At 39.4% G+C, this 24,043-nt stretch overlaps 1 protein-coding gene across 1 annotated transcript in view; it reads left to right on the top strand.

The window, feature by feature from the left end:
- The window catches only part of dner (delta/notch-like EGF repeat containing), a 46,599-nt gene that overhangs the window by 1,397 nt on the left and 21,159 nt on the right, over nucleotides 1–24,043 (top strand). The window contains exons 2-3 of the mRNA XM_032590237.1: nucleotides 22,363–22,710; nucleotides 23,864–23,961. Coding sequence (XP_032446128.1) covers nucleotides 22,363–22,710; nucleotides 23,864–23,961 — 446 coding nt within the window. The remainder of the gene's footprint in view (nucleotides 1–22,362; nucleotides 22,711–23,863; nucleotides 23,962–24,043) is intronic.

Raw genomic sequence — 24,043 nt, 5'->3', positions numbered from 1 at the left:
CGCCAGCAGCAAGGAAGGGGAATAAATGAGGCTGCTGCAGCAGAGGGGAGGGAGAAGCCAAGGTGACTGGATTTTAGCACAATCATCCAACAGGTGGCAGATGAAACCCTCCCCCTCCTCTGCTTGAGCTCTCTTCTTTACGTTTGCATACACAGGCTGTGTGAAGTTTGATTTCTTTGTGGGGTTTTTTTTCTGATCAAAATTTTACAGATTGACTCAAATATGATTTACTTCCACTAACTGTGGAAGTAAATCCTGTCCTGCTGGAACACTGTGTCAAAGTTTCGGTCATCAATCTGTTGGTCTCTGCTAAAATTTAAGAGCTTAGTTTTTCTTTCTACCTCTGGCAAAAACAAACAAACAAACTAACAAAACCCCTCAGCATGATGCTACCATCACCATGCTTAACGGTTCATAAGATGTTCTTAGTTTTGAAAGGCTCGGCACCTGCCATTTTGCTCTCAGGACAGTCAAATAAAAGAAATTTAGAGTCACAAATGTCACATGACTTTTTTTGAAAAAATACATCTTATAAATTTAGACAAATATGTACTTAAAGAACTTTTATTTATGCTTTCAGGATTTAAAATAAAAGTAAAAAAAAGGGACGGATTTTATTTTTTCTGTGGTATGAAAAATGCAAAATAAAAGAAAAACAAATCTAAAAGCATTTTTTTTCTTTGTGAAAAAAGTTAAAAACCTGCATTAGTTGTTATATCTATATTTAAAATCATTGTCTGGTTATTCTAAATTTTTAGCCAAACTTATTACAAGTCATTGTAGAAACTCCCGAGCTGCAAGTTACAGACCACTGTCGTAGCAAATTTGCTATAATTGTATCCCTGAAGTACAATCTCCATAAAATAAGACATGTGATCTGTCCATATGTGCAGATGTAAATTTTACTCAAGCTTGGCTGTGTCAGTTGTAAAGCAACGGATTATTTTTGGTCAGCACCCCTCCGCCTCTGTTAATTTTACACTAAGTTCAGTGTCGAGAGCAGCTTTTGTATTTTTGTGGTTTCCGCAGCATGGCAGGTATACACTTTAGCTTTTTTAAGCTGGTCATTAAAATGCTTACCAATTTTCTTCCCTCTGTGGGTGAGCTGGATGGACACATTTGGGTTTTCTAACAGAACCACACATAAAATAAAATAAAAGTTTGGAATAGGCTGAAGCAGCAATATTAGGCTTCTTGACTGATCTTGACCTCATTGAAAGTCTGTTGATTATGCTTAAAAAGACGGTAAATAAAAAGACACAGAACTATGCTGAGACCTTAATGGCCAGAAGCTTGTGTCAGTAAATTTTACTTTTTTTTTAAAGCACTTGTCTCCCTTGTCAGGATTTATAAGCTTCTCTGTCTCAGTCATCCCTTGTCAGATCCTCTTGTTCTCAAGTCCTCCTGCCATACCAGTTATTTTCCTTCTGTCTTCATTTCACTCTCTTTGGTTCTCCCTCTGTGCCTCCAGTTGTGAAAGTATTTTTTTTTTTTCACTAAGTAATTATCATTGTTACCCTTCTGGTTGCTGTTTGGTCCTCTTCAAGCTTAGCGTGTCCTGGGAAATTTAGTAAATATTAATGGAGGCATATGCACATATTTGAGCCTGAATGTGTAATTTTGATCCAGTGTGGAATGAAGAATATCCACAATAATCAAAAAATTGTGCATTCAAATAATGTTTATAAAAGTCATTAAATTAGTTTGTTTCATAATCATTCCACTCACTGATAAAATGTTCCAAACGCTTCTTTAGAACATAAAAACAATAGGAATTTTTTTTTACCAGTGATGAGTGAATGGCGACATGTTAGCAGCAATGCATGTGTGTGTTTTGTGTGTGGTTCGCTTGTAGAACTAAAGCAGGTTGCTGGAGCGTCTTTGTGTCTTACCGCTTCTCAGAATAGAGCTGTTACCTCTGCAGCCGGCTTTAATAAAACTACTGAGGATGGTGACAGTGACGTCCTGGCCTGAGGTCATATTGGACGTCGTGTGCACCATGGGAATACTTTAAAGAGAGCCTCAACAGAGAGTAACCATCGATGCTCGAGTTGGACACGAACATTTCTCTTCTGCTGCATAAATAACAACACCACTCTAGCTTAATGCTCCCTCATGCGCCACTGAAGCTCAGGTCTGGCACAAGCACTGAGTTGGGACTTAGGGGATTCATCGATTTTTGTCTCGCTCCACTTTTCGGTCCATCTCTTCACCATGGAAACTGGAGCGGCAGTCAGTTGGGTTTTAGTAGCCGACCTGAGTTTGAATCATTTTGCTCTCTCCAGAAACACATTTGCTCCATGAGCGACGGAGAAATTGTTGGGGTTTATGTGCTGATTTGTGTCAAACAGGAGCATTTGATCCTGAACAAATATTGAAAATGAAGATGAAAAAGTCTGCAGATTTCAGGAAACTTTGCAGCATTATTAAACTTTTCTGGCTGCTGTCCTGGCTTTGTGACTTCCCTCCTTGGCTGGGCTTCATGCTGCAGAAATCATCAAAGCAGCCACATGCAGACCTCGCCGCTGAGCACCAGGAGGGAAAACAAACCCACTCTCCTTGTTAAATTTGCTGCTTTTTAATAACCGCCGGCACCGTTTTCTGGATGGCATCCCCTGAGTTGTCCGGTTGGAATTCACTGCCACTGGCCTTTCTCTGCATTATTAGCTCCTCAGCCTCTCGGTTATTCATTATTGAAGGGCCTGTTGTGCTCCCCTGACGGATTTGGTTGTTTCATTCTGCTGCACAGTGAAGTTGTTGCTGTACGAAACAGCAATTTGTTCTACAACAAAAAGGTCTTGCTGGGTTTAGCCACTCAGGTTTATATAAGCAGCAGATCTTGGCAGAAGAACTGAATCTACATTTAGGGAAACATATTTTCTGTTCTGACTGAATGCACTGAAAATGGTACTTTGGCTGCAGGAGGATAATTCTTCCTGAACACATCAGCGCTCTGATGAGTTGGAAGGTTTATGATGATCTTAACAGACTTTTAAGGCAAATTTTCTTTTCCATTACCTTGTTTCACTGAATCAGCCTCATATAAGAGCTACTTAATTTTACTGACCTGTTATTTTATGTTTTTGGCTAAAAAGAAATTACACTGACTATGAAAACACAGCAAGGTAATTAATGGGCTTTCACAAAGATCCTGCTGTTTTTCAACTCTAATAACCCTAGAGCAATGACAGATGCTATACGAAGCTGAACCAGATGATGATCATCTTCAGAACTTTAACTGGTTTGATTGCTTTTCACTAGATGATTCAAAAAGCGAATTCAGTTTGTAGAAGCTTAAATAGCTACTGATTCACCAGTACAGTGGCAGCGCATGAAGTCTAAACTCATATACTCGTATCACTATATTAGGCCAACATTTTCTGTCTTTCTGACTTACAAAGAATGTAAATTTGTCTTCCCTCTTCCCTTTGCTGTTGTTTGGGATGATGGTGATGGTATGGGCTGTGCTCCAGGTGCATGCATGGTGAACTTAATAGGCCGAATTGGGCTGATTATAGATCTGTCCGCCTTGCTTTCAGCAGAAGTGAGCGAAGCAGCAGGAAACATCGTTGGGAGCTGAAAATGGCCTTTATGGGAGGCATAAACCGGACCATAAGCGTCTTATAACAACTTGGCTCAAAATGATCATTAAAGGTCTTTTATTATGAAGTCAGGCCATTTCTCTCAACCCTGCTCCTCTTCACAAGCCTCCTCCATATGTTTTTTTTAAAAATATTTTTTGTTGTTGAAATTTTGCAGTTTGCCCAAATATTTTTTAACAGCTATATTCAACTGAACACGCTTAAAGCAGGAGTTTGAGTAACCTTTGAAAAAACAGACAAAACATGAGATGTACGAATAGAGATAGTCAAAATAACGTCATCCATATTAAATTATGATTTGATCTACAGGCGACCAACTAAATTTAGCCAGAGCTTAACTGATTTTGAAGTCTTGATGAATCTTTAATAAGCCGTAATGCTTCTTGCTTAGATTTTTGGATGTTTCTTTTGTTTTTACCTTTTGCAGTTTTGTGTAAAAACAGATTTGTTCTCTCTCTCGGTGAGAGCTACAGTGTGCATATGGTTGGATAAACTTAGAATTAATAAAAGAGAAGAAAAAGACTCAAACATAAAATGCTTGCTTGGCTTTTTCCCAAGGTAACAAAATCTGCCTACCAGTTTCTTACACACTCACCAATTACTGTAGAGTCTCTACTTTGAATTCATTAAAGCTAAAGGTCTTTAGCACATTTTATAATGCTGAGCTGCTCTGAATAAAAGCCAAAAGCGAAAGTTTTGCTTTAGTTTTGTGCTGCATAATGTCTTTGTCTTAATCACCATGTTCCTGGAGTTAATTAACACTCAATGACATACCACTGAATACAATATTGCTTGGGCAGAACAGATTTAAGCAGTCGTGATCCCACCGTGAGACTCCGGTGCTTCAATCATTAATCTTTTAATGCAACATCTGATGTGCATTTTTCAGCACTTTTATGTTGCTATGCAGCTGATGCTTAAGTCTGTTTCTTCTGTCTTTCACAGAATTCTTACAAACCATGAGTGGGATGATGTGACAAAGAAATCCACTGCCTATATTATACGCTGCATAACAAAAAGCTTTTTTTTCCCCCCTCCGCGTTGTTTTGACTATGCATAGACGTTTTCTGTTCTGTTGTTTTTGCCACTAGAGGGTTTCATTGAGGGCTCAAAATATCCACACAGCTACAGATAAAGCAGTTAAGCAGTGTCACACTCCTATCTACGCCAGATGTGTGTGAGTGTGAAGGTAAAGAGCAACACTTCCATGATGCCTCGATGTGTTTTGGAGGCTGACACCCTCCTTCTTTGAGTCAATGGTGCTGGAGGATGTAACCTTTAAAAGTGTCCTGAATTACAAAGAGCTACCCAATAAAAAAAAAAAAAAAGTTTGCTTCTTTATCAAAGTCATCTTTTTGGTTTTTGGTTTTGGTTGTAATTATCTGTAAAACTGGATTTGTAGTAAAATATATCTAAATATTCAAATCTGCTGATATTGCAAAGTTAAGTTACAACTTCAAATTCAATCCAGATCAGTTCAGAAATATTTTATTAATCCAAAAGATAAATTAAATCTATATTATCCATGTTTCTTTAAAGAGTCTGTGCGCAGTTGCAGCAGGACAAAGATGCAGGAAGTCCCTTGCAAAAGACACTGTGAAGACTTAGTAACAAAGAAAACTTGCAGAGCTTGAACCATGGTTAAGACAGCATGAACATGGACGTGGAAACAGGCAGTGGAACGGAAGAATCCAGCAATGAATAATGAAAAACAGAACTTAAATACTGAGGCAAGGGAGAAAAGTGACAAAGGATCCAGCTGACCTAACGAAAGGAAATGTGGCACAGCCACGGCAGGAAGAAGGCAGGAACACTGAGGGAGGAGACTAACACTTGATACAGATCTACAGATCCACAAACCAATAGAGAATAGGCCTGACAATAATCTAAAAAAATAGATTCAAATGTGCAAGGAACACAAGAATAAAATAAGAAGCTAAACGCAAAGGAATGAACTGATATGGCCGCACCATTATGAACACGGAGAAAGTAACAGAATATAAGACCTGTCTAACATAAATAGACACCAAAGGGTCGTGACAGAGTCTGAAGAAGCCTCTGACTGAAAGCACTGTTGAGTATCATCTTCATGAGAGTCTCATAAAGATGAGGATGATCTTGAGATAGTTACCTTCTTCTCCATTGGAGTAAATTATTACTTTTCTTATAATCTTCCATCTATTCTATGACATTTCTAGGTGCTTCTATTCCAGTTTTCAAAAGATTACAAAGTGGTTGGATTTTGTTCTTTGGTGCATGACACATGGGATCTGCCATTGGTTAAAACTAAAAGTTAGGTCTTTTAAATTTTGCTAAAGTGTACTGTAATAATATCTGCCTCAACAGTATCAAAGAATCAGATTCATTTGCGGAGTGTTTTTGATTTGGAACAAATTATGAAGTTCACATTTCAGAATTGTTGTTTTTTTGTTCAGTTTTCACAAGTGTGAGAGTTATAATGCAGTGAGAAACTTTTCACCAAAGATTATTTTACTCACACTGTAGCTGTTTTGAAAAAGAAGTGTTAATTAGACCACAGTGACATGAAGACTTTCTCTCCCAAAGAGAGAAAGTGTGTAATGAGGCTCCAGTACACACATCCCATTAAAGAAAGTCCCTCTGCTGACAGCACTCAGAGAATAAACAAAGCCGTGTCCCGAAGCCCATTGTGGTTATCAGAAAACGTGTGTGTGCTTGTGTGTGTGGTGGTCAGGTTTTTTGGGGGTTTTTTTTCTCCCACGACCATCTTCTCCTCGGCAGCAGATGCAGCCTGAGCTACATCCAATTAAGCAGAGCTCAGAGCTCATCCAAGTCTTTGCTCTGTTTGATATACAAAGCCTGTGAGTCAGAAGCCCAGGGGCATGTGGTTTTAGTTAAATCTATACGGAAACATATCAAGGAGACTGAATACTAGAACATGTTAAGCTCAGATTCCCCCTTTCTAAAAATGTAGAAAACCGTTTTCTTTCTTCTTAATAATTATGTTCTAATTTGTGCTTGTTTACTACATGAAATGTGAACAAAACACAAGTTTTTGTTTTCAAAATGATAAAATTTAAAGGTGTTTATTGGATGTCTTGGAGGCAGCTAGGTTACGATACATATTAAGGTGAATTCCTGAAGATTTCTTGTATGCATCGCTGGCTTTAGCCATAAAGAGAGAAAAACTGAGAAAATGTGTGAAAGGTGAAGATTTTCCTCCTAAAATCAATGCATACAAAGCTGATAAACAGCAGCACAAATCACAAAGGAAAACGCACTCCTCCACGTGGAGCAGATGGTTTGATAAATGCGGCAATATTGCAGCTCTGTTTATAACCCCTGCCGATGGCTTTAATTTAGCAGCTATCCGTCAGCAGAGTGAACCTGCTTTGAGCTGTTATCACTGCCGGTCATGTTAATGCCTCCCTGTGTTAAAGGGACTTTGTTGTCTTTGAACAGGGGAGTTTTTGGCCAAACTCGCTGGTCATTTCCATTTCACACATCACCTGGGCCTTTGATCAGGGGACGGAGAACGACAGATGAGAGGCTGGTGTGAGGGGTTAGAAACAGCAAACGCCGGCTTGAAAGGCAGCAGCTGCTCGTTTTGATTTCTACTTTTAGTGTATTCCTTAGAAATTGAAAACACTCATAGAAATCTGTCTTTTCCTCTTTAGCCTATATTATATTTTTTCAGGCTTTATATTCAGACCAACAAATCTTTGAATGGATTTGAGTTGTTTTTACTATTTTTTAAGACCTTTTCAGATTGTGACAGTGCAGCTTTTCTGATAGAACCATAGGTTTGTATGTAGTTCAGTGTAAAAATGAGTGATATCACAGTGCTGCAGTACTTGCCGTGATGGATGTCGTGCTTGCCTCTTATTTAATCCCTAATGAGACCTGTACAGGGTTACAGGGAGGGTAGTGACATAGGGTGAGAGGCATGGAAACCCTGGGCATTGCACCCAATGACACTGTTATTTATACAAATAAACTTCAAAGAAGAGTCAAATATTACAGGAAATAGTTTTCTAATGTGATTATTGAAGACAGAAACAGATTTATCTCATTGTTCTTATTGTCAATATAAACTAGTGCGAACTAAAACTAGGTTGGCAGAATTAATCATCACCAAGCTTATTTGTATAGCACACAGCACAGCAAGGCAAAGTGTTTTACAAGATAAAAACACAGCACATTTAGTGATTTATAAACTAACAGAAGTATATTGAAGTCTATTTTCTGAGCTACAGGGAGCGAGTCTAAAGACTTTAAAACTGGGGTTATGTGCTTCCTGGTTTTAGTGAGAACCCTAGCAGCAGCGTTCTGGGTCAGCTGCAGCTGTTTGATATTTTTAGGCAAACATGTGAAGACAGTAATCAATGCGACTAAAGATAAACACATGAATGAGTTTCTCTTCTGACATTAGTCCTTTAATCCTGGAAATGTTCTTCAGGAGATAGAAGTCTGACTTTATGACTGTCTTTGTATGAGTCAGTAGGTTCAGGTCTGAGTCCATCACTACACCCAGTTTTCGGGCCTGATCGCTTGTTTCTATCTGTGATTACTGAAGCTGAGCGTTGACTCTTGATCGCTCTCGTCCAAAAATTTCTTCAGTTTTGTTTCTATTCATCTGGGGAAAGTTATGGCTGAACAGTAGCACAGAACAAATCAATGTGTGAATGACACGTTAATTTGTTCTGTGCTTCTGCTCAGTGCTTGAATGGATTCATAGTCGCCTGCTGATATTATAATGTAAAGTTATGTATCATGTGCATTATTATAGTAACTCAGTTCAGTTCAGTATCTTTATTGTCCAGTAAGAGGGGGAATTTGTTATGCAGCCAGGCATTTCAAACTTACAAAAACAACATCAAATACATAGACAATGTTAAAAACACACAAGCAGGAATTCATAAATATATAAGATGAAATTTAAAACTCACAAGATTGCCGTGGGTACAAAGGAGTTCTTCCATCTATTGCTTTTAATCCTAGGAAGCCTAAACCTCTGGCAAGAGGAGAGAAGCTGGAACTCCAGCTTCTCTCCTCTGTAATATTCTTACTTGTTATAATCTGAGCTAGAGCTAGAAATACATCAAGCCTAGATTTTAACACAGATAAAAGAGCCACAAAGTAAAATATGAACAATTGGACCAAGGAGTAACAGGAAACAAAACCAGCAAAATGCACAAAAGAAGCAGCTAGTTTTCCAACAAGCTCAAGGGATTTTTTATTAAGAAAAATAAAAAATCCCTTGAGACTGGACAGAAACAGCACAGAGGCAATAATGAAATCAATACCTGCCTGTAGAAACAAACAAAATCTGGGCAGAGGATGAAACACATACAACGTAAAATCCCAGGAATTGGGACAGATCTCACTGTTCACTTAACAACATTAATAAATCACCTAAAAACACCTCCCAGTTTTATGTAACTTATTCACCAAAGCCGATTTTTGCCACAAAAACTCAACAAATCAGTTAGACTACCATCATGTTTCATTTTCTGCTTTTAACAGACCGATAATTTGCTGTTGACAGATCTGCAGCTTTGAGAGCAAACAGCTCCAACCTCTCTGCCACAGACTCTTTCATTTGTCTGAAGTCGAGGAGAAATCAGCCTGAAATAACTCTTTTTATTTCTCTCAGTGGCTTATTTACAGTCACTGACAGTGACCTGTCCGCTCTCATTACATGTTTAATGTATGAAGCAAGTTGGTTTATCATTAACTCCACAGCTGATGACTGTAGCGATAACTTCTGATGCCTAATCTTCTTGCAGCACCTTATGACGATTGGTGTCATCGTCACGTGAATGTCTGAATTTAAGTGTATGGCGAACATGAAAGGTTGACTTCAGAAAACAGGGGTTTGAGATCAGTGCTGTCGTCTGATTCGATCATTGTGGGGAAAAAAAAGAAAAGAAAAAAACAAACACAACAACAATAAGTTAACAGCTTCTGGCAACTGTCAGCTGAAGATGGTGAGAGTTTGACAGATATGTCACTCAGCTCTGTCTCGGCTCGGGCAAAACAGACGGAAAATAGCATCATTCCTCCTGAGAACCCGACCGAGATGAGCACAGTGTCAAGGAGAATAAATAATTTGACAATGAGGGGTGTCAGCCCACTTCTTTCTTGCCTTAGGTTTTTCTTTAAAGCAAACCAGTAACATTACTTTGAGTGCGCAGCTTCGAAACAGTCGGTCCAACATGTGTAAAGATGACTCTTCAGTAGGTAATGTATTATACACAGAAAAACACTCACAGTTCAGAGCTCTGATTCATAATGATGTGCTGGCGTAGATCGTGAGAGCTGAGTCAAATCGCCCTCTCCTGGTCCTTCTTAAGGACATCGACTCGGTAACAGATGCACGATTGTCCTCCTACCAGACACTCGTAACTCAGCAGCCAGCTTTATTTGACAATATGCTCCTTAATAGAGACCAGCTGGGATGCAAGCCAGCGTGGCGTGATGTATGTATGTCCTTGTGCGCATCGTAAACATCACGTCGCGGTTGCTGATAATAACTAACAGCTTAATCCAAAGAAATCCTGCAGGCAAACAGCATGAAGGGCATTAACCAACTCGGTGTTGCACACTGAAATAAGCTCCCATTAACAGCTGGGTTGGTCTTCAAGCTGGAAAGTTTCTATAGATGGATCGCTGATTGCTTTTTGAAACCCAAAATGTACCAGAATGAGCCAGCGTTTAATGAATTGACAAGAATAGGGTGAAATTCTGATTGTTTTCTGCCTTTCTCTGATGTCAATGTTGATATTAAGTAACTGTAACTTCTCCAAAGGCGAAGGCGATGCCTTGTGATCACTTGTGGCTATGGTCAGATTTCCAGTGGTTTCCTGCGTGCTTCACATATTTAAGCATGTGTATTATAGTGAAATTACAAACCAACCTTCACTGACTATTCAGCAAAAGTTATCAGGATGTGAAGAGATGAGCCAAATCTGATGACTGATAATGAACATCCTTCAACATTTTGATCTATTCTGCTCTATTTTTCAGATTTGTTACCTTCAGTGAACGTTGTGCTACATCCAGGTTTTTTTATACTTAAACATTTAAATATGTAATTTTCCCAAATTGTTGGCTTGTTTTGTAGCCTTGATGTTAACTTTATTGAATGGTGCTATATGTTGCTTTTAGTACAAGTCATAATAGTTGCATTCGAAGACATACCTATTATGTAAATTTCTCTTTGAACTAAACTCCTACTTCCACTTTCCCCAGACTCTTAACTTAGCACTGAGCCTGTAATTACATGCTTTAAGCTCACTGCCACAGCACTGGAATCAGTTTATCTGCTTTTCCACTGACTCTCATCTGGTATCATTGATTACCACTTAGATGCTATTTTATATACATATATATATATATATATATATATATATATATATAGACTAGATGAGACTAGTCATCTCAGTAACGGAAACACAGTTTGGGAAATAATGTCAGCCTTGCTTAGTGTTTCAGCTCAAATAACTTCATCCTGCCTATTAGCCGCATCCTGTCCGCTCTTATCTAGACCTGGCTCCATTTAATAATATTAATGAAAAACCTTTATAAGTGCTGTCAGCTCACAGCTTCCTTCCTGTCACCATTTGAACACGTCTTGTAGGCGTGTTTTTCAGATTCCTGTCAGATGCTCCGAAACATTTCCTTCCTCCTCGGTGACGGGGCTGGTGGGGGCGCAGAGTGATGATACATGTCCGGGGTGGCCTCCTACCGCGAGGCCCACTTTCTACACTGTCGTTTCCTCTGTTACTCAGTGTGGGTTTCTATGGCAACAGGCAACGATGAAAGGAGCATGAAAAGATCAACAGGTGGAGACGGACGTAACATGTTTTTTTTCTTTTTCTTTTTTCTAACATCACTGCTGTTAAAAGTCCGGAAAAGCGACTGCTGATCGTTCAGGTTTAAATCAGGACAATAAGATCAGAACATTCCTCATTCAATTCCCAAATGACTCATTCCCTTTTTGGCGCCAGGATGAGCTCCGGATCCAGTTTTAGCCCGACTTGAAAGGAAGGGGATTTTAGTTATTTTAATGCACACTGCAAACCTGCTTAAAACAAAACCAAAAAAAATAAATAAATAAAAAAGTGACCTGAAAATCAGAACAACAAACGCCTGAAGCCTCTCTTGGTTTGATTCAGCTCCAGAAAAATATGGCTTTTCAAGCCAGCACCGGTTTAATCATGTCAGCGGTAGGTGTCACTTTTTTTTAATACTGAGCTCTGTGTATGTAGGTCAGGGTGAGAAGTGAATTTGTAGATCGCAGCATGAAATGACATCCATCTGGAGCAGCTGTGGCCAGATAGAGGAGCAGTTTTATGTTGTGCATTTCAAAAACTGGGCACATTTCAATTCAGATCTAAAATGCTCATATCGTGGCATGTAGCACCTCTTAACCATAGCCAGTAATGACGGTTTGTTCTGTGGCTGATGATGAAACAATGTGTCATCCACAATTCCTGCGTAAAAAGCAGGAGTTGTGTTTCTATTCACATTCAAGACATGCGTGCTGCAAAGCAGAGATGGAATCTGGTTTGGGAGTACAGGACAGGTAGCGAAATGAGGGGGAAAAAAAAAATGCTGTGGAAGCAGCTGGTAATGCACGGTTCAAAAGTAAAATGCTTCCACGGTTAGTGAGCAACTTGCTGTGGATGTGCAGGGAGACGCCGTCTTTCAAGTTTCTTCCTCTAAAGACAAAATCCTTCTGCAGCTGAGTCAGAATGGAGGCAAACGCGTTGCACTATTCATAGGCAAAGTGAAATTTAATGAAGGAAAATAAGAAAGAGAGAATAAAAAAAAAACACCAGGTACATCAGAGCTCCCAAGAAAGCATCTACTAAAACTGTCACACAATCTGACTTTATCTCATAAAACAGAGCATCCATCCATTACCTGTATATTCATTGTGTCCTAAAGGTGAGAGGCAGGTAAACCCTGAACAGGTTGCCGGAGTACCAGGAGAGAACGCAAACACGTCTAACCAAACGATCTCTAAATCAGCTCTTATAAAACAGTTAAAGTTAACCAGAACATAGATTAAACCTGCAGCCGCTGCTTTTCGAAGGGGCAAATAAAGACATCAGGATTAAACATAGGCAGGTTTTAGCGTATCACAGTTGAATTATGACATTTTTAACCCAAATTTGTAATGAGTCGTCTCCAACATTTTGCTTCGAGCAGAACAAGCAGAGAGCTTTGTGAGGTTTTAGCAATTCGGTTGCTTTGAATTCTTGTGCATAAAAGTTTGAGGAGGCCTAATCTCAAAGCAGAAAAAAAAACGTATTTCACTTTGTATTAGCGCCTGATTGAAGACTGATCCAGTTTTGTTCCTCTGAAAAACACGCGGCAGACTCAAACTGACACAAAGCTGATTTTAAAGTCACAGCTAATGAAGAGTAGCTGAGGAGTGTTTTCACTGGAGGGTTGCTCTTGCATGCAGACGCCACGCCGAGTGTGGCGTGAAAAAGCTGCCTGCATGCGGGGAATGGAATCCCAAGCAAAAATCTTCTTCTATCTGTTGGTGCATCTGAAGGGCTTTAGATGATTTCACAGAAAGCATGACAGCTCTTGATCCATTTTATTCCTTGCTTGATTGAATAAAGAGCCAGACTCAGGCCTCAAGATGAGACGCCAGAGTCCCTCCGCTGCCTTGGTGGAAGAAGAGCCTTGCAGCATTACTGCCACTTAGTATTCCCCCTTTCCCCTCGCAGCCCGATTGGTCTCATTTTGTTGTATTAATCCTCATCACTCACTCTATCTGTTTTGGCAGACGGCAAAGTTGAGGGGAGATTAACTTTTGAGGGCTGATGTCAGTTTATTATGGCAGCTCATTGAACATTATTTACATAGAGAACCTGGTGGACCAGCAGTCAGCATCATCCAGCTGTCAGTTGCCTTCCGAATGGCAGAAGAGAGTGACTTACGACGGCCAACGTGAAGAGAAAGATTTGTTGTGATGTAAAATATATTCTTTAAATTAAAATTCATGAGCATGGAGGACAGCTTTACCTCGTTAGCTTGTCTCCTTTCTATCTCTACTCCGCCGCTGCATTTGCATCTGCTTAAGGCGAAATTGAAACGTGTCGAGGTGCTTGACCGTGTTCCTGTGAACCTCATGGATCCGGATTTTAAAAGGCGAGCTGCTCTTTGAAGCCACGGGGCCAGAAAACCATGGGGAAGTCAGTGAGACAGGGAGGGATGGCGGACACTTTGATGTGCAGAAATAGATAACATTAAAGAGCGACTGGGAGAGAGGAAAAAAAAAAAAAAACACTCTGGCCTCAGCATAAGCATCATCTCTAGTTATTGATGGCGAAACAGCTTGGATGAATATGGGAACGTTTTGGATTGGTGAAAGTGCAGGGAGGCTATTTATATAAGTTTTATTTTTCTGGACTGTTTTTATTGGGATGACTCTTTTAATAACTTTGATTTTACTTCTTTGCAGCTGATCCAGCTGACAGTCATCACTACTGCATGAAGCAAATATGCTTTTAGTAATTATTGCTTTCCATTTACATGTGACTCAATACAATTATGTAGGTATGCACAACATAAATAAACCATGCACCAATTCAAAGCTAATTTCTCAATATAGGGAACACTTTGAGGCAAAGTTTTTAAAGGAGCAAGAGGGAACCCTGGGGGGGGGGGGGGGGGGGGGGGGAGAAAAAATCACATTCGTCTTGTCTGCCGATGATGTTTATGATTTTAGTCACTTCACAGAGCAGAGCCAACACCACATAATCTAAATCTGAGTCTAACGTCAGAGCCGACATGGCGCGCAAGCTGAAATCTAATTAGGTACAGGATGAACTTGACTGGCTGAGACTGCAGAGTCTTGCCATCTCAGCCAGTTTAAACACATATAAATGAAGATGTGCACTGCTGCACAGCCCGTTCTGCTAAGAAGAGGAAAGCGGTGTTTACGTAAGGAGATCGATGCTGCTAAATTGCTGCATTGACAGTTCTTGTTGCTGAAGCCGAGGAACCGAGTCCGTACAGGTTCTGTTTAGGTATCAATGGAACTGATACTGGTGAAGTAATTTCTTAAAAAAAAAAATTAAAAAAAAGCTTTATCTTTTTAAAACAGGCATCATCAGCAGGAGCAGTGACTTGTTTTCCACATTGCGCTGTTTAAAATGTAGGAAGGTGTGTCTGTGCTTCAGTTATTTTAGACCGTAAAAGAAATATAGTCAAAATAAGGAAGCTTTTAACCAAAAAATAAATAAATGAATGAAAAATTATGGTTTTAGTTATGACGACAGTTAAAAAGTGAGTAAAATTATCCTTGTGATCATTGAGACGGCATCCAGGAAGACAGACAGCCAAGTGATAAGCTGGCTCATGGGGGAGTTTCATGCTGAATTGCTTTTTGACTGATGGGTGAGTGAAATCCTAGCACATCTATCACTTACTGACAAATCATTGCTGTTTTAAACTGGAGGCTCACATCACTGCATTTCACATTTTGTTTCCTTTATTCTGTTGAACAGTTAGGTCAAACACGGTGTGTACATATTTCCATTGCTGATTTAGGACCACTCCTTTTATTGTCCCTTTTTTCAGAAGATTAAAGACTTGTTCAGGACCTGGCCCCCGATTTCTAAGGTTTGGGGCTGGGAAAGTATTGGTCTTGGGATAAAAATAAATGGAAGTCAACACAATGTCTTCATATGGTCAGAAATACAAACATGAATGGGTGAAAATAGAGCACATAATCAGTCTGTTGCACTAAAAGAAAAAAAAAACCTCCAGATATTAAGTAAGCCTGACTCTCTTGAATCTCTGTGATGTGCTCATGCAAGCAAGAAGAGAGACAATGATTCTCTCTTGCTTGCTTTCACTTTCACTCTCTCAAAAATACTTGATTCCAAAAATAAATGATCTAAAATTCATCAACTCATCTTGTGATTGTAGCACCTTGCTTGTGTAGTTTGACCACCCAAATTCAGGCAGGAAGGCAGCAGAGTATTCAGAGTCTTGGACTTGTCCTTGTGTTAAAAACCCCCCCAAAAAACAAAAACAATTGTCTTGCTACCAAAGACCATAAACTAATCTTCCACTGCTTTGCCAACAGTGAAAATGATAAAGTCCCATTATGACGCAAGACATTTCATACAAAGACTTAATTCAGCCTGCAATCATAGAAAACACATTTAAAAATCTCCAAATGCATCACTTAGTGTCTTATTTCTTTTCTGTACATGGAGGTATGACTCACTTGTTTGTAGCACTCAGTTATTTCTTCAGAGGAATGTTTCTAAGCCCAGGGAGGGTCCGAGGTGGAAGATTTTCACTTGTCTTCAAAGTTTTTGCGTCGTGTTTGATCTACATTACTTTGCTGGTTCTTCTTTTCCACGTTCTGCATTCATCGTCTCAGCAAAACACGAGCGCAAACAATGGGCGTTGTGCTTTACATACAACACAAATTAATTAATTACATGCTGGCAGCAATGTTAAGTGCTCGAGTGTGGGGATCTTCTCACAGTGAAGATTATCACGTCAACTCCAGGGGATCAAACTTCATGAGTGAAAATTTAAAAAAAAAAAGGGAAAAATGACTCTTTTGAAGAATGATTTCCAAGCATTATTTTGTCACCCGTCATGAATTAAATATTTTGTTTGAGCTGAATTGCTGCTGCTCATTATGCACCGCACATTTTGAGATGAGAATCTCTGCTGGCTATATAAAAGTTTAATTTGCTTCATTCAGCTAATTGCTGTGTGATTGATTATATAATTACTCTGTATTTGTTCCCTGGATGTTCTACTCACACGGTGGAGGTTGTAATTCCCTGAATGTGGCAGTGTGGTGCTATTCCCAGTTGTCATTTCAGTGTTGCGTGTGCGTGTGTGTGTGTGTAGGGTACACAACTTGTATGCTGCGTGGTTGTATTTTCTTCCTCTGCTTCATGTTTCCTGATATTTGCTCTGCTCCTCTGAGATCCCACAATGCGCAGTGGTGCTCCAGTTTCTGCTTTCTGAATTCAGCAAGCGGCAACTGCCTCGAAAAGCAAAACAAAACAAAAAAGAACTCGTCCAGCCTGAAAAAGAAGACGAATCTAGATCAGGCCCCATCAATATTTAACGACACTTCTCATCAGTAAAACATGAAAGCCAAGACTCGTGTAGACTCGTCACATGGCGCTACCGCTCAGGACCCTTTGAGTCGGATTGCCGTGACTTGAATCGGGTTTACCACCTGAAAGCAGATCCTCTCAATATCAGGGAACATATCAATGGAAATGCTTTTGTACTGTTAAGAAAAGTACTTCAGAACATGTTCAAGTCATAGTATATGTTAGTAATGATTATCGCTAACTATTATTAAAGGCCTTTAAGATCATGAGTTTTTAGGTTCCCCCTCCCCAAAGAAAACTAAGATAGTTTAACTTCTGCCTCTTTGCTCACCATCAGATTTTTGCACGTCTTGTTTTAGATGCATGTCTCAGTTGAGTCTGCATGTAATTAGCTGAACGATCTGGCCATTAGAGCAACCCCCCGCTGTCTTATCTTGCTCAAATGAGTCGCACTTGCAGCAGGAAGACGACAGCTAAAGCGGTGAAATGGAGCAGTCACGATAATTCCCAAAGGTCACAAAGTTTGAGACTGATGGGCTCATTGATGTTTGGTTAAATTAAAATTTCACATTTATACCCATAAAAGCAACATTTAAAAGACAACATATGTCAATGTGAATTTACAAAATGATTCACTTTCTGCAGCAGGTTCCTCCTCTGCAATGAGATGCAGCATTTCATTTAATTATCCTCATGTTACAATATTTTACTGCTGTGATATTTTTGTCTACAGCAATATTTCATTGTTTTGATTCTGGTCAGATAATGAACAACCTATTTCAGTTTAATTGTTGTTTGCATTAATTTGCTTACTCACTTTTTCTTGTCTGGGTTCTCTCCCATTTCTTCTTTTTGGATTTTGAATCTCAACTTGGAACTTCCTTAAAATCCAACAGTGAAAAATTTGAATTTTTGCCATTTTGCAACTGGTTTTAAAATTTTGTTCAAGAATCTGGAAATTTGTTCCAAGAAGATGATTTCACAAAGTGGTCAAATAATGCTTTAGGTTCACTGTAATGATGTTCTGAAGGACATTTTGTGTCCATATTTTCAACTTCTCACTAAATGTGTGTGTTTCATTACTTTTATTGACACTGACAGCCTCTCAGGCTGCACCAACAAAATGTGACTTATGAAAGAGAATGATGCTCAGTTTAATTTTGTTTTTGCAGATAAAAACCTGAAAATCATAGCATGAATGTGTACAGCTTTCACTACACACACAGATGTAGATATTTAAGGTGCGTTCCTCTTAGATTTGCACATCCAGAAACAGAAAAATCTTTTCCATATTTTAGTAAAACAACTCAAGCTCAGTCAGTTTGGTTTGTGAGTGTCTAAATAGCAGCTTGCAAGTTTGCCACAGAGTTTCTCTACTTTGATTTTAACAGATAAATATACTTCAATAAAAACAATTTCATTTTAGCCTTGGCACTGTGTTTGGGGTCTTTGCAGTCTTTCAGTGGTTTTTACACATGATTGCCCTTTGTTTATCTCCATCCATCTTCACATTGACTCTGCTATTTAGAACTTTTATATGATTTGGTACCAAAAGTTTAGAGATCGGACAGTGTCGACGCACTTCTCAGAATCACTGGAGCCTGTTCCAGATGCACACTGTGAAGGTAAGACCAGAGCAGACTGACTCCATATCAGAAAAACGAAGATGCACTGGAGAGAAGAAAAATATAACATTACGTTCTGTTTTATCATCTGCTCACCTTTGCTTGTTATAGGATGTAATAATGAGCAACTCAGAAACAGCATCATTCTTTTGGACAACATTTTAAATGTAAATTAATAACTAAAAAAAAAAAAGCAAAACTTTCAGAAGTTTTTATCACCATATTTAGCCAGCCATTTGTGAGTATCTGTATCAGGCAGTTTGCTGAAACAAAGCAGCAGCATTTATCCTCTGTAAATATGGTCTAATTAAATCACAATGTGAAGAAAAACTGCATAAAAGATGTGTGTATGTGTAAATGTGCCTCACCACTGGAGTATATGACTATGTGTCTGGTAAATGTACAGAAATAATAACCTCCCCTCTTTACAACCAGCCCATGAAGTCTGTGAGTAAGTAGTGCTGCTGTTTTCCTCTGCCTGGCTGTATCGATTCCTCCTCTTCGGGGGCGGCCATCTCAAATTAGAGAGGGGATCACAGCACCTTGCGAAGCAATTAATTTGGCCTTAGAAAATCTCTTTGTTGTGTTTGTTCATGTTTGTGGGGATATAAATAAAGGGGGTATTATCAGCTGCTTAGACGGAATTGATTCACATGTTTTGCCAGAGCCTGGGGCAAATAAATAAAAATATAGAATGATGCAGAAACAGGTCTGAATGCATGAATTCTAATACCAACAAAAAACACAATGCATGCAGGGGGGAATGTATGTTGTGTATTCTGTAGTTGTACACTCATTGCATCACACATGTTGCTAAATATACAGTTAATCCCAAAGTTATTCACACCCCTGGCAAATTTAGAATTAAAGTAATATTTTTATTTTCAAATGTCTGTCAAAATAGGATATTACAGTATGCCAAGGATTTTGAGCATAAAGAGAAATTCATTTTACGTCTGGTTTTCATTTTATTCAAAAGAGAATGTCTGAAATAATTCCTCCCCACTGCACGTTGTCAGATTCTGTGTGAAAATTCTGGGTTCTACATTATTCTAAATAGTTTGTGCTGCTTCAAAGCAGCCTGATTACCCTGATTAGTTGCTTTCATCATGTTAACAGCAGCTCTCTGCAGCTGGTTTGTGGCAGGTTCAGGTTTTTATGTAGTGTAAAATGTCCTGATGCCCGAGTGTATGCATGCATGGTTGTTGTCTATGTGTAGCCAGTCGATATGAGTGGTGACCCTTCCTGGTTGCATGTTCATCAGTAATCTTCTATAGTGGATATTCAGGGAATTTGTTGTTCGACAGCTATAGTGGTTTAGGATTGAGACTGAATTGCTAATTTACCTGGGCAGAGGTTTTACTCCGATGAGTGTGCTCCAGTAAAATTACTCTGAAAATAATAAAGCTGTAAAGATGCTGAAATATAAGTTTCAAAAAACATTTTACTTTTCCTGGTATTAACCTTTTCGTGTGGCTCTACATCGACATGGACTGTGGTTCAGAGACCAATCTGGAGAGACGCAAGAAAAAAGGTCACAAGTCAGACTCCAGGACTCGCTGTAACCTAGAAAATACTGTGTTGTTGTGGTCAAAAGGTTGACGAATTTAGACAGATAGGAGCATCGAACTGTGTGGAGGGAGAACGGACTGTCAAAACATAAAAAATGTTTGTCAGAGTAGTAAAGAGGGGAAGCTTTTCAGAGAGATTAGCACTAATGAGCTGTGACTTTGGCCATAGAGGGAACAGACTGTTAATGAGTCTTTGTTGCTCTGCCACTCAGTTTCTCTCACAAGCGTGTTCACGAGCTCGCATCTGTATGTTGCAGGGGGGGAGCATTCACTATCTGAATCACTGCAACATCTCTGTTCTTCTCTCTCTGCATTCTAGGCTTTTTGTTTATTTTCCCACTTTATTCAAATTTTATTTTGGCCACTGGAGCTTCAGGTACTTGGAGGCTCTACTGCTCCAATAAAAAATGCATCAAATAATAAGAACAGGATTACACACATTCTTAAGCCAAACAGCAGACAACAGTTTCAAGCAGTGAGTTTTGTCATGTCTCATTTTCAGCATAAGAACCAGAAGGTTTTCTCTAAGTGTGATTCATTATTTATGGATGAAACCAGCATGGAGGAGGCTGTCAGGGAGCATTTTCCTCAGTGCTCCAAGGTGGACGAAATTTCAATTTAGAAGAAAATGTAAGTGTGTAGATTAAGGATAATCCAGCATTAGATTCTCATTGTATGATAACTTATAAATACAAATAGCACAATGTCACAATATGATGGTATTTATACAGTAAAAAAGGTTATGTAGAAAACAGATTATTATTATTTCTATGGAGGTAAAATTATATAATTATAGTTATGATAGTGGTATTCCTTTGATTATTACTTTGTAGGAACACTAAAGCAGGAATACATAATATTATGTATTCTGTGGTATTTTTCAAGGGTTTATTGTTCTGAATTTGTTGTTTTGTTCTTGAAGGAGAAACACTGGTGTAACAAGCTACTCAAGACTAAAGTAGCAATAACACAGTGACTGTGAGAAGGAAGAAGTCAGGTCTGGAATGTTGTCTGAGAGCAATAGCTTGGAGACTTGACAAACTGGCACCCTGTAGAGCAGGGGTGTCAAACTCCAGTCCTCAAGGGCCGGTGTCCTGCAACGTTTAGATGTGCCTCTGCTGCACCACACCTGAATAGAATAATTAGGTCATTAAGGCTCTGGAGAACTGAGCTACACAAGGAGGAGGTAATTAAGCCATTTCATTCCAGTGTTTTGTCCCCGTGGCACATCTAAAACCTGCAGGACAGCGGCCCTCGAGGACTGGAGCTTGACACCTGTGCTGTAGAGAGATTTATAAGCTTTATTTCAAATCCAGTCTACCATTTCTATAAATTACCGCCTTGTGAAATTTTTTTTCATTCAAAACAAACATTTTGGGAGCACTCAGATGGATGCCCCGCTCCACTCCGGTCTCAGTTGTACTTCCTTTCAGACCTGTACCACCGGGTTACCTTGCATTAAACCACGAAGTGATTGTGAAGTCTCACTTTTCTCCACATAATCATCTTGTGTTTCTTTGTAATTGAGGTTGAACTCTTTTAGTCCAGAGTCTATAACAAATTTTTTAGCAGCAACACATCCTTTGGCCCTAAAAGTGAACTTAAGCTAATGCAACACATGTGGTGGACAGAAGAAAAGAGAAAAAAATGATATTTAACTCCAAATGCCTGCAGCAGCCAAACAATTCCAACTTTTACACACAGGGGAGACATAATACGTAAAACCTGCAGTAAAAGAAAACATTTCTTCCAGCTGCGGTTATCTTGGTGGTGTTTGTATTTTCTTCATTTTTAAGCTATCTGTAGTGGCCGTGGCATAAACAGTGTTTCTTTGTTTTCCTTGGGTTTAGCTGTTTCCATTCCAATCCTAGACTCCAACTGCTTTTTTTGTGGGTGTGGAGAAATCCAGCCTCTTCAACTAAGTGCCTCGATGCTCAGCAACGTCTCCAACAGGATTTTTCTAGAACTCCATCCTTGTTCTCTGACATCTTTCTTTTTTAATGCACATATCTCTAAAGACCCTCTAAATAATAATAACAGCATCAAAAAATAAACCTATTTTCTTTGGTTTTGTCCCAATATATGATTAAATGCGCACTACAAGGAGCTTTGTTCCAGAAACAGATGAGATATTCTGAGAAATAACTAATTCAAAAGAAGATTAAAAACAACTCCTATATACAGTATGGACTCCATCAAGATGGTAAACGCATCTTAGAAGTACACATAAGAAGATACTGCTATGCAGTTTTAGTTATTAGTAAGAGCTCTGATGTGAAACCCGATTTTATATTTTCTGCCTTCGCAGTAAAAACCTTTCAAACAAGGTGACGACGCAGAGCTGAGAACAGCAGTGATGAGCGTAGCAAGATAACTGTGTTTTCCTCCCGTTTTCTCCTCTGACTCTGACTCCACTGTGTTCTCTGTTATGTGTTTTTGTTGTTTATTTTCTCCATTATCTCAGTTTTTCACAGACCCCTGTGCCAGCAGCCCTTGTCTCCATGGAAACTGCAGCCGGAGCGAAGGCGGGGAGGAGGGCGAGCCGGCCTACTCGTGCGAGTGCACAGAAGGCTACGAGGGAGAAAGGTGCGATCAGATCTTGCTGGACCTGCCACCCGCCGCCGACTGGGGCCCGGCCACACCCTCCGCTCCCGAGCTGGCCACACCGGTGACCTCCACCACAACGGCTACGACTCCGCCCCAGCAGCCAACCACAGTCCCAGCCACCACCACACCGGCACCTCCCACCCTGCAGCCGTGGCAGCCCAAGTCCGGGCAGAGGCTGCTGGTTGTGCAGTGGGATGCAGACAGGGTGAGAACGTTTCCACTAATCCTCAGCTCCAGAAGATTTACAGTTTTCCCCTCGCCCCATCCAAACCAACCTGGCTCATTATGAAAAAATTATTGCATCCAAAAGAGTTTTTATAAGCTGATAATGACTCTTTTACTTTACTCTGGGGGAAATTTGACCCACTCTTATTTGCAAAATTGTTGCTAAGGTCAGTTTAAAGTTACATTGCAGCTTATCAATCAGATTTAATCAATCAGACTTTGACTAGCCCACTCCTAAACCTTCCTTTGTTATCCATTCAGCTGATGGTTAGATATTTTCAGCGTTTTTGTATCGTTTTGTTAGACTAAAATTCACAGTTTCATCGATTTGAAGTCATCCTGATCTTAAAAGCAACAAAGCAGTCTAAGACAATCACACTTTCACATCACATAACACTCTTATTCTAAGATGTTAGTTTTACACTAGATCCTGTTTTCAGTGTAGAATAATCCAGCCTACGCAGTATATTTTAAGTCTAAGTGTTACAAATGTTGACAAGAAGCCGGTCTAAGTTTGCCTCAATTCCAAACTTAGAATTGAGGCTGAAAGCCAACACCTGTGGTCATCCATACCACACAGATAGCAAATGTTCATAATAAGCAATTGCAGCTATTAAAAGTCAAGAAATTTCAGCCCGGCAAAGGAAATTTTAAAACTGAAAATGTTTTGGGACCCTCAATGCTGTTCTTCCTGGGTGTGTTGTCAATTCACTCTTGCAGTAATTCTGTTAGACTGATCTCTCCTGGGAAAGGTTATTGTTGTTATTATTTTATTTTGGTTTTCTGGAATCCCAAAGCCTCAGAAGTAGCTTGAAACACTTAAAAGACTAAAATATATACAACTCTTTCTCAGCTGTTTTGAAATTGTTTAGACTGATGCCTTTGACATGCTGTTTTTTAGATCTTTTATTCTACTTTATGTTGCCTGACACTTTTCTGATTTTACACCACAGGCAACTTGTGGTGTTAATAAAGGGGGACAATAACTTTTTCACAAATTGACAGGTTGGTTTAGATATTTTTCTCACCCTGAAGCTATCTTTGTCTGATTTTGAAATTCTTTTAATGATTTGAAACATTTAAAGGAATGTGTGTAGGACTGAATATTGAAAATGTGATGGTTTGTGCTTCAGGTCACAGAGGGTCTGCACTGTGTGAGCCCTGAGCTCTGTGAGCTGACATCAGGGACCCTGACTCTGTCTCTGGAGGTGCCTGAAGAAACCGCCGTAAAGTAAGAGGAATATCATGAAGTTTTTAAAAACCGGCAGCCCCCTTCTAAATGTAGGATTACTTAACATTCAGAAAAAGTCGAG

This window comes from Xiphophorus hellerii, chromosome 18, assembly GCF_003331165.1.
Source record: "Xiphophorus hellerii strain 12219 chromosome 18, Xiphophorus_hellerii-4.1, whole genome shotgun sequence".
Lineage (NCBI taxonomy): Eukaryota > Metazoa > Chordata > Actinopteri > Cyprinodontiformes > Poeciliidae > Xiphophorus > Xiphophorus hellerii.
Note: the sequence above shows the minus strand (reverse complement) of the source record. Positions and strands in the feature narration are given on the sequence as shown.